General features: G+C 42.2%; 1 protein-coding gene across 1 annotated transcript in view; it reads left to right on the top strand.

Annotated features, from left to right (window-relative positions):
* Positions 1-7,781, top strand: part of bsnb (bassoon (presynaptic cytomatrix protein) b) — a 65,372-nt gene extending 57,591 nt beyond the window's left edge. The window contains exons 6-13 of the mRNA XM_079579386.1: positions 592-2,665; positions 2,987-3,750; positions 3,890-3,998; positions 4,069-4,215; positions 4,306-4,361; positions 4,451-4,545; positions 4,641-4,741; positions 5,752-7,781. Of these exons, the coding sequence (XP_079435512.1) occupies positions 592-2,665; positions 2,987-3,750; positions 3,890-3,998; positions 4,069-4,215; positions 4,306-4,346 (3,135 nt within the window). The 3' untranslated portion in view covers positions 4,347-4,361; positions 4,451-4,545; positions 4,641-4,741; positions 5,752-7,781. The remainder of the gene's footprint in view (positions 1-591; positions 2,666-2,986; positions 3,751-3,889; positions 3,999-4,068; positions 4,216-4,305; positions 4,362-4,450; positions 4,546-4,640; positions 4,742-5,751) is intronic.
* The last annotated feature ends 3,894 nt before the right edge of the window (positions 7,782-11,675 follow it).

Below are 11,675 nucleotides of genomic sequence, written 5' to 3'. Positions count from 1 at the left end.
ATGTGTATCTCCCAAAATATTAAACATTGGTTTGCGAAAGAGCTCTTGGATGCGCCACAGCACTACTCATGGATTGGGGCTGTTTTGTTACCTCAGGGCCTGGGCAACGTGCTATCATCAATAGAAAAATTAATTCACAGGTTTATCAAGATATTTTGCAGAAAGACCTGACACATTCACAACAGCGTGGAATAACTTAGTGATCCCTTGTATTAAATAGCTGTCTGACCCTTCATTTGCGGCAATAACTGCTTTTCTGTACAGAATCTGGATGAATCTTGGACCATTCCTCTTTACAAAACTGCTGCAGTTCAGTGAGATTCAGGTGGTTTACTTACTTTTCCTCCCTGTCCTGTGAATGTTTACATGTTATGGTCATAAAAATCTGATAAAATGTAAATGTTTGGGTGGTATTAGTTTAAGCAGACACTGGATTTTGATAAAGATCAGTCCAATTTAGGCTGAAATGTGAGCAATTCCAAGCGGTGTACTTACTTTTTCTTGCACTGTAAGTAAAAATAAATACATTGTGTGAGTCCAATAAGTCTGATCTTCTTCATTTACATTGTGCATGTCTTTGCCTTTCGACAGATGGCTCTCCTGCAGCAGCAGCAGAACTCTCTGATGAGGAAAGTGAAAAGAACGCTACCCAGCCCCCCTCCAGAGGAATCTCCATTGCCTATTGTTACTCCAGCACAAATGTACAGCTCTCCTGGCATGTCCCAGAGGGTCCTGCCACGCTCAGTCCAGGGAGTTACTAAAGCTGGTCTACTAAGTGAACTGAAAGCAGTAGAGCAAGAATCATCGAAGCTCCGTAAGCAACAAGCCGAACTTGAGGAAGAAGAAAAAGAAATTGATGCGAAGCTCCGCTGTTTAGAACTTGGAATCACACAGCGCAAAGAAACAATGGTAAAGGAGAGAGAGAGAAGAGACCTGGCTTATGTACGATGCATGGGTGATGCTCGAGACTACATGTCAGACAGTGAGCTCAATAATCTTAGAATGGCAGCTGCAAGTGGTACTTTTGATGCCAATGGTCTTCTCACTAGGCCCAGTACTGCACCACTCAGCCAGTTTACCAATGACCCCAATGCAACATCCCAGTATCCCTCAACTTCATCTTACATGTCTTACCCCTATTCTCAAAGTCAGTCATCAGTGCAGCCACCAGCATCTGCCTATGGGTTCCAAACTCATCCCTATCCAACCTCAGCTCCACAACCTGGTACATTTCAGCCACATCCCCCAACAGGACCGCTGTACCCAAATCAGGCTAGTTACTCAACCCGAGGCTATAGTCAGTCTTCCTATCAGACAGATCTTGGTATGCAGCAGCATACCCACCAGGGCTTCCATCCTTCTGGTCAACCCATGGCCAGTCAAAGCCTTCCTTATCCTAGTAGTTCCTACCAACCTGGTATGCCTTACCAACAACAAGCTGACATCCTTACTGTTCATCAAAGACCACGGCAGACATCTTTGGCTGATCTAGAACAAAAACTCCCCACTAACTATGAAGTAATCAACAACCCTACCGTGTCAGTGGCTACATCTGCTCCAGACACCAGCTATGGCTCTTTGTACAGTAATGCTTACGGACAATACCGCTCACCCGAACCTGGCCTGTCTAACCCCAATGACAGTGCCATGAATACATATGGCACAGATGGAACGTACACCTCCAACCTTGAGCAGAATATACCCAGAAACTATGTTATGATTGACGATATAAGTGAACTGACAAAAGACAACACTGGCCAAACTACTGATGCACTAGGACACCCTGTAGGGGGACGTTATCGTAATGAGAATGGTCCTGTGCATGGGTCTACTTATGGAAGGCCTGAAGAGGAGACTTTGGATGCTTATGGCAGACCAACAGGGACGGCTGGTTACCAGAGCACTGCTGACAGCCGCACCAGTACAACAGTGAGTGGGAGCTCCTCCTATTACTATGATGATTATAAACATGGAACAAGAAGCAGCTCTGGAGGCCATAAAACTACACCCAAGAATCTCACACCTGGATTCTCTTCCAAACGTAGTAAGCATAGAAAGCAAGGAATCGAGCAAAAGATATCAAAATTCTCCCCGATAGAAGAAGCACGAGATGTTGAATCTGATCTAGCCTCGTACACAATGACAACATCAACAGGAGGGAGCTGTACAGTTGTGACGAGGTCCAAGAAAGGCCAGGAAGATGCAACTTATGGGAAAAGGCATTCTTATGATCAGCAAAAATACTATGGCACAAGTCGTGAGGGACTTGAAGAGGAGGATCACATGTACACCTCTGGAAGATCCAGATCAACTGGATATGGTATGGACAAGATTTCATCTAGAGATAGCACTGGCCATAGGAGCAAATCCTATGAAAGAGATGCAATGGAGCGCTCTCAAAGAAGCAGTCGCAGTGGAAGACCTCCAATGCGCAATCAAAACTCAGAGGAAGAAAGCCCTCTAAGTCCTGTTGGCAAGCCTGTTGGCATCGGCAGGAGCTCTGCTGCAGCGGATGCATATGATGCGAGGAATCAGTATGGCTCTAGCCATTCATTGCCAGATGTACAAGACCACCACAAAAAGGATCTTCCTAGAAGTCACGTCTATAAACCTGATGACCCTTACCTTGTAGATGACATGCACTGTGCTGTTTCTGACAGTGAAGGTAACTGGTGCTAATTTGTTTTGTATTGTGCTGCCTCAAGTGTTCTGTAACAAGACTGCATGCAAGTGTGGATACTTCTTTTGTCTTTTTTAAATTTTATTTTGTATATTGTTCTTTTTAACCCTTAAAAAAGCATCTCCTTACTTTTTTGCATGCTGTTTGAGATGTTGGAATGACTTTCCTATTTGTTCTTATTGCACGGAATGTGCACATCTTGACCGTCCTCTGCATGATTTTTGATTTGCATGGCTTCAATCTGCATGCTATTAACATTCCTAGCCCAATTAAAATTGACTGTTAAACCTTGTTTGGTTTTAAAAGCCTATCATTTGGGACAAGAGGAGACTGACTGGTTTGAGAAACCTCGAGAGGCCCGTTCAAAGCACCATGGCAGTAGTGGACAATCATCCACAGGTAGACGCAGTAAGCATACTCACCATGACTACGATGAACCACCAGAGGATTATGGTCCAGATGAGTACAACCAACAGCGCCACACGTCGTCTCGAGAACATCGTCACCATGGCAGCAGCTCGGCGAGACACAGTACTTCCCGACACGCTTCAGAAGATCCCAGGTCATCCCGTTCTTCACGGACACATTCTAAAGATCCATCCACCCGCCCTGAAGGCAGGACCTCTTCAGGGGTACAAAGGAGAGTCCACCCAGACTCCCGTACGTCCCAAGGAAGTCCCCGAAACTCAGGCGACTTTTCTCGAGACTCACCCACCGGACACCATCATGGAAGAGGCCAAAGGACACAAGGAGAGCGCCCCTCTTCCAGGAGACAAGACCCCAATACACAAGGCCCCAAGGATCAGCACCCACAGCCACAGCCACAGCAGGCAGCTCCAGGTCAGCAGCGGGCCACAGGGCAGGGTACAGCCGGGAGACAACCAGGGTCTGAACCAACGGATGGGACACAGCAGCCCCAACAGAGCATTCAACAACAACAGCCGCCAGTGCAGCAGGGGCAGGCAAGCACCACGGCAGGACCAGGAGCTGCGCCGCAACCCAAACCTGCAACAACGCAAGGAAAGCCACCTGGCGCCGGATCTGCAACAGGCCCGCCAGCTCCCCTTGTGGTAAGACACCTCTATATAAAGTAATATAGAGGATTAGTTTAGAAATTATGGATAGACTTTAGATTTGGACTTCAAATTGACATAAAAAAAAGAAGTTAGCTAAGTTAATCTAAAATTATCATATATTTATGGCTTTCAGACAAAAATGGATGCTACTCCCCCATCGAGTGGAATAGGATCTAAAGCCATCATAAGCCCACCAGCACCTCAGCCAAGTAAGATAGCTACGCCACCGCTGACAGGCATTGGTAAGTTTTGTGTCAGACTGTTCATGTGCATCTGAGTTGGATGATGATCATAATGTAATGTTGTCTCCAGGCGCCAAAGCTGCTCCAGTCGGCATCGGCACTAAACCTGGAGGTATCGGCGGTGCTGCAGCAGGACAGGCCCCAGCCGAGGGAGATAATGTCCTGACTAAAATTCTACAAGGAGGGGCAGCAGAGCAGGCGGGGAAACTGGGTGATGGTAGGGTCTTTGAGTTGTTTGTCTGCAGTATTTAAGTTTCAAAAGTAGCAACGGTTTTCTAAATGCATGTTGTGTTTTCTTTCTCTCCAGCTCTGTCTGGCCTCGGCAAGAAGTTCACTTCATTTTGGTGAAGTGAAAAGTTAAAGGTAATGTTACATTTATTTTTAGCTTCTCTGAAACCTCTTTTGAGATGTATTCTACTGGAAATCTATGTTGTGCTTTGTTTTGTTTTCAGTTTACTTGATGACATGGATCACTGTCTTTGTACTGGAAAAACCTATAAAATTTCAATCTCAAGCATGATTCAAACAGAGACTTCTGAATTCTTCCGTGAGTGGTTATGTTACAATGCAACAAATAGATGTAGTCATATCACTACAAATATGCTACTAACTGTTTCTCCATTACCCATATGAACTGAACAGAACTGGAATCAAAATGTGCCTTGTCAGCACTGTAATCCCCAGACTTCGGTCACACCTGAAGTGAATTAAAGGTCTGTCAGCATCAACAAGACAGACAAAATGTAAGTGCACATTCAATCTTTAAAATTGATATTGATACTGTGAATGTTTGCAAAAGCTTGTATAGTACTCCATAAGATGTCACCTCTGGATATTTTTATAATTTGATTGTAAGTGTGACTCGCTGTCTTAGTTTCAGATAAATGGCAGCTTGACAGATCAGTCACTCTTAATAATTGAAATAGGTTTAATAATCTAACAAGGTCTAACAATATGTAATAATTATAATTTATAGCAAAATGTTATTGTAGAATATATATTAGGTATAATATTGAGCTATAAATACTTAGCAATTACTTAGCAATTCTAGTCAATCATTCTCAGTCAGGGTTTAGTTTGATTATCGTATTCAAAGTGAAACCTCAACGCAAAGATCAAGCCAAGTTACCATCTGACTCCACACTCTGTCCATAATCTGGAGCAAGCAGTGTGCTATAATTAGCATAGGAGCTAACTGTGGCTTAGCTTGAATATCACGTGTTAAGACTAGCAGGGACAGCTCACAAAATCATGACTCAGGGATAGCATCTCATTACATGGTACAATGAATCTATCAACTTCTGCTCAAAGAAGCACATGCACAGAGCAACAGAGAACGGCCATCTATGAGCACTGTCTTTAACTCATGTTACAACATATGCAGCTGAGGCTGGTTCACATGACCAGCCACACATCATTGCACTGTATGATGCCGCTATGGGCATTTGACTCTTGATTGGTATCAAACAGTCTGTCTTGATAAGTCAAGGGATTCCCTGGAGTAATGTGAAGATAAACCCGATTTAGAGAGTGAGAAGCCAACCGGCTCAGCTTAATGGATTACTGCCCGAGTGCTTGACTGGACAACTGTTAGTATGTGAACTGTGGACCTGGGTCTTTGGAAATTCTCTCTGTGCGCTTGCCAGAGATTGTTTTATATAAGTGCAACGCACATTTATATTTTGTTTTAGTAGAGGTTTGTTCTAAACTGTTTGTTTCTGCTACAGTTATGACCATGTTTTGTCTCTAGCAGGCCCAAAATGATGACACTGTGGCAGTGATGTCCCTGTTTTCTCATCACTGGAGCTGAGTGCCAGGCAGAGAGCCTCTCACCTGAGGCACAAAACATAAGCAAATTCAGAGTGTGCTCAATCTTTTTGCCAAAGGGAACTTTACAATGCCCTCTACTGGAACATCTGGGGATTGTACGTCTGTCAAGGACTTTACAGATACTTGATACCAGCTTGAGGTTTTCAGAAGATTTTGTAGAAAATTTTATGGGTTTTTCCGTTACCACTAAGACACCCCACTCCTGGAATTGGTGTATCACAGCAATGACAACAAAACCTGACTCCACTTCATGAACGCTTGGTTTTACTGATCTCTACAGTACATTCCATTTGAGGGATATGACCCTTTCTCTGAATGTTGTCCTTTATGTTTGTCTACAAATGCATTATGTAAATGTGAGTAAGAGGATGCACGCACAAATGAGAAACTGAAAATATTGTTACTTTTCATCTCTGAGATGCCACTAGAAATTAGCTGTAGGTTTTGGGGGAAGGGATTACTACCAGTGTGCCCACATGTGTGCTGTCCACAAGAGAGGACCAAATGAAAGAGTGGCCACGGCTTTTTATCAGCCATCTCAAAGCCATTGTTCTGGCCCAGAGCTTCTCTGGAACATTTTTCCTTTTGTTTTTGATTTTGCCTCACTGAATGGAAGAGCCTTATTCAGTATGTTTTACTTGTATACCTCATATGTTTGAAAATGTCCATATCATCACACTTTTCTTTTTACACGGCTGTATATTATTAATATTATAACATGTACATAAACCAAATCAAATTATATATATATTTGTCATTTGTGTATTTTTGAACCATGTTCAGGAGATTTTTTGTTTGTACTTTTTCACTTTTTGTTGAAATCTTTGTTTTCTCTCATCTGATGATTTGCTTGTTTATTTTATGAGCAATAGCAGCATGCAGATAATGGTATATAGCACAATGATTATAATTTAGAAATGGAAATATAAATAGTAGTAATACAATCCGTCAGCAGGTTTACAACCACAGCCCCATGCGTGCATGCTCTGTTCGATGGCATAAGAGCATGCAGACGGGTACAACAGTTACTTTCTCTCAATCCTACAAACTGACACAGTTATGGACTAATAATTATGTTCTCAAGCTGGCTCCACTGCCTATTTTTGCACACACCTACATACAACACAGGACAACATGAAAGCAATTAAAACTTCAGATATTCTATGCAATGACTCATTTTGAACCTGGAAAAGATTCCGTCTGAAACAGCGTATCATCATTCTGTTCACAAGACAACAAAACCTTGATTCAAAACGGTCGGATTGGCCCAGAAAACGTTTTTACTTTTTGACTTGTCTGTATGACTTAAAAAATATTTAACTAGTTTTAATTTCTGTGGCATGTTTTGACCCATCTTCCCCACAGCAGCTTGTGGGACTTGTTGCCAAAGGGTGAACTGTGTCGGTTCTTTGAATGTCCACCATCATGTTGCTTTTAAGGCATGGAGTTTTTTGCTTGGCTTTTGTATGGCTGTAGTCAAATCCCTTATTTCTGTGCACTTGGCTGACTTGGGCTCCTCAGTGTTTGGCTTGGCTTGTCCATGCTGCTATGAAGCTGTGATACAGATGGTCAGCACTTCCATCCACTCTGTGTCATTGTACATATTGGTGTCGGTGTATCTTGTGGGGTGAATGGAATGCTTCTAGTGATTATTCCATTGTTCACTTCAACAGCCAAGCCATCTGTAAAAGGTGCATGATACGATCGTATACTAAACGGAAGCAAGGCATGTTTTGTTCACGCAAGGTTTGTAAAATGAATCTTGAAATCTCACAGGCCAACATAGAAAATACAAAAGAGCAAAGTGTTTTAGAGAGTCGTTCACAAAATCAGGGCATGATGTCATTTTCTCGAAAGCACAAGCCTGACTGGTAGCACTCTTAGTGGATACAGAACAGTGCCTCTGACTGAGCTGTGTCGGATAAAAAAAATAATAATGATAATAATAAAAATGAGGGAAAGAATTGCCTGGGATACAACAGCCTTTAGTGACAGAGAGACACATCCTTAATGTAAATATTCATTCTTCTGTACAGCTTTGTTTTGAATACATGTGCATCCCCATGATGTAATTGCTGCCAACTTTTTTGTGTATAAAAGAATATTTATTATCATGATGAAGAGAATATAATGATAATGATGATATGATTACTATTATTGCAAAGTGTATGTGGCTGACGTGTATTGACGGTTTACAACAGTGGAACAAACTCTGTACTGTAGAGAACCTCCTTTACATCTTGTGTTTATAAAAAAGACAGCACCTCCATGGCAATAGCAGCTTCCTGTGTCCGTCCATCTGGAGGTGTACGCTTAGGTGGATGTTATCTGTAAAGAGATGAAGAGAGACGTAGGATTATGAGCAAAAATATTTGTCATTCACTGTTGTAAGTGCAATGGGCAAGCGTCAGTCGTGTATCCATTGTGAAACCTTGTGTTCTATTAGTGTATTCCTGTAAACAGAGTAAAAATAATGGTGCATCATGTCAAGTAATGTGACTAATGAAAAATATTGACCCTGCAATTTCCAAATGGAGAAGACAATAAAAAATAAAATAAAGCATTTGTGGTCCTTCTGGTTTCATAGTGTAACTATGACTATTAACTGTTCTTTTCACCCTCTTGCAGTTTCTCGTGATAGTTTTCTCCAATTCCACAAAACATTTTCGAAGAAAGACTCCAAAGTGAAAGATAGAAAGTGTTGGAAAAAGCGGGTTTTAAACCAGTGATGACTTATCTGTGTGTGGGTGGTGGCAGTGAAACATGCCAATGTATATGAAGTGACGGAGGAGTAGGGAGGAAACGCGTCTGTCATTTCCCAACGACAATTTATGATAATATATTCATTCTCCTGTCTGCAGCCGGCCCCTGAGGCTCCCTCTGCGTGCGGTGAGCCCACAGGGAGAAGGGCTCACGACGCTTGATCGGGCTGAGCTCGGCCGGGCCACCGTGGCCAAATGCCCGCCAGAAGCTCACATACCAGCCCTAACTCCAGGCCTAGCTCCAGGGGCGACACACAAATCTATCACTGTCCATAGGGGTTTCTGAACTGCCCTTTGTCTGGCCCATCACCTAGGACCTGCTTGCCATGGGAGACCCTACCAGGGGCATAATACCCCAGACAAAAAAGCTCCTTCTGTCCCTCAGTGAGGGACTGGGGGAGTATGAGATTGATGGGGTCGCTGTATCAGACTGTTATGCCAACAAGGCAGCCGAGGTGGGGGGCAAAGCTCTCAATCTACATTCCTACCCTCACCTAAGGACAACATTGTGGATACAGGTGGTCGAAATGAGTTTCCTTCACAGGGTGGCTGGGCACACCCTTAGAGACAGGGTGAGAAGCTCAATCACCTGGGAGGAGCTCAGAGTAGAGACGCTGCTCCTGCCAGCAGAGGTGGTTTGGGCGTCTGTTTCGAATGTCTCCTGGTCGCCTCCTTCAGGAGGTGTCCAGTATTTCACATAGGGAGGAGGCCCCTGAGAATACCCAGCATGAGGACCCGGCTCTGGATACAGTGGAAGAAAATGGATGGATATTAAATCTCCAGTTCTTTTTTGTCAAATAACATGATTAATCTACAACTGCGGGTCAAACAGAGGAGGTTGTTGTTGTAAATTCTAATTGCTATTAAAGTAAAAGTCTGTCAAAAGCAAGCACATTTTCTGTTCATGATCTTTGATTCTTGCTTTGTTCCCATCACAATCATCACAAGTTGCAGCATCAATTGAAATATTCAAAGCAATGCAGAATCATTTCCTATTAAAACTGGACTGTGCCAGTGTTTCCCAACCACGGGTATGGGGACCCCTCGGAGTGCTTGAGCTCCTGTTAGGGGGTGCTTGGAATGACTTCATATTAAAAAAAGAAACTGAGAAAAGTTAGTTTTAATTATGTTTTTCAGTAAAAGGTTTGACTTTGATAAAATGTTAGCTCCATGTTGAACATAACTAAATACGGAGTAGCTTATGTGTAGTTGCTAATTTTGTTAAATCCCTCAAGTTAGGGGGTTCACGGAGTATGCTTCAAGGGGTACATGGGACAAAAAAGGTTGGGAATCACTGGCCCATGCAGTCGTACTGTCGCAGTACATTGGACACACATAGTCCTTGACTGCCCCCATCTGGTTTAACTTGGGACTTAGAGCAGCAACTGCTCTTTATAAACAGTGTGATTAAGTGTGACTACTCTCAAGCAAATACAAATTTGTGCTTCAGAAATGTTTAACACCCAAGACCTCCAGACAAATGTTGCACAGATTTCAGACCTGAATTAATGATGAGGGTTGATTGATTATGTAACATTTAACAGGGACTCTTGAGAGGACGGGAGTAGAGACAACTTAAGAACTTCAATGATGATTCAATTTTGGTTTGCAAAGAGCTCATGGATGCTCCACAGCACAACTGGAATAATATTCTGTGAACCCAAAGTTGAATAGTTTGGTAGGAACACACAACGTCATGTGGGAGGAAAAGGGGATCAGCACATCAACATCAAAACTCTATCCCCACTGTGAAGTACGGTACCACATGGTGTGGGGCTGTTTTGTTGCCTCAGGGTCTGGACAACGTGCTATCATCAATAGAAAAAAAATGTATTCACAGGTTTATCAAGTAAATAAAAATATGATCAAATGTAAATGTCTGGGTGGTATTAGTTCAAGCAGATACTGTTTACTCATTCTTATGATTTTGATGAAGATCTGACCACATTTTATGACCAATTTAGGAAAAAAAGTGAGAAAATCCAAACCTTGTACTTACTTTTTCTTCCCACTATATATTCAAATTAGATCAAATACAATCAATGGCCATAGGCAGCAGTAAACAAGCATGCTTTCAGCCTGGACTTAGTCTGAGTTTAGGCTTGTCTCACATTGTCACTGAGGCTGTTCCAGACCTTTGGTGCGTGAAGCTGAAACGGAGCCTCTGCGTGTTTAGTCATGACTCATGGAACCACCAGACGACTTAAGGCCCGAGGTGGTTCATACGTCTGTAACATGACAGCTATATACTTTGGTGCCCGACCATGAAGAGACTTGTACACTAGCCGAGCTTTTTTAAAGTCTATTCTCTGACCAGACCAGAGCACTGGACTAATATGATCATATTTCCTGGTTCTTGCCAGGACACGAGCAGCAGCGTTCTGCAGTCTCTCCAAGTCTGGTTTAGACACTATGTTTTTTATTTTAGCAAGGTTGTTTAGATGGTAATAGGCCGCTGATGTAATGGATTTAATATGACTGTTGAAATTCAAGTCTGAATTTCTAATCAAATCTCTCAGCTCATTATTATACAAGCTTTGAGAAAGCAATGAAAATGTATTTGAATATGAGGATGCAAGCCCATGGTTAACTATGTAACCCTCATATCAAAATTGAAGGGGATTGTTCCTTTTCTGCTTGACACAGTACTATGAAGTTCCATTTTCAGTTAAAGATTAAACTGACCTTTGCTTTAAGCTTGAAACACATTCATACTGATTTACAGAGTGGACTTAAAGCAGAGCCACTGAGGTTAAAACTGTGAAATTCTCTATTAACTGATAGGACTCATCAGTGAAATTGGTGCCAGATAAAATGGCAAAAGATATTTATTGAACTGGCCAGCTGCCTATTTGCTTAGGTCACACTCATACTGAATATAAAATGCCATGTTAATGGTTGTAAGATGGAGTTCTGCAGAGATAGAGGAAGTATTCATCGCTTGAGTAAAAAAAGAAAGCTGTTAAGAAAATGCTTTTTTTTTGGATAGTAATTTCACTGTAAAAACAATAAATTGTGATGCTATTAAGTAAATATCTATATTTAACATAGTTAAACTTAACTTAGTTTAACTTAGTTCCCTACA

This window comes from Gobius niger (genome assembly GCF_951799975.1).
Source record: "Gobius niger genome assembly, chromosome: 20".
Taxonomy (NCBI): domain Eukaryota; kingdom Metazoa; phylum Chordata; class Actinopteri; order Gobiiformes; family Gobiidae; genus Gobius; species Gobius niger.
This window is presented reverse-complemented; position numbering and strand designations above follow the sequence as displayed.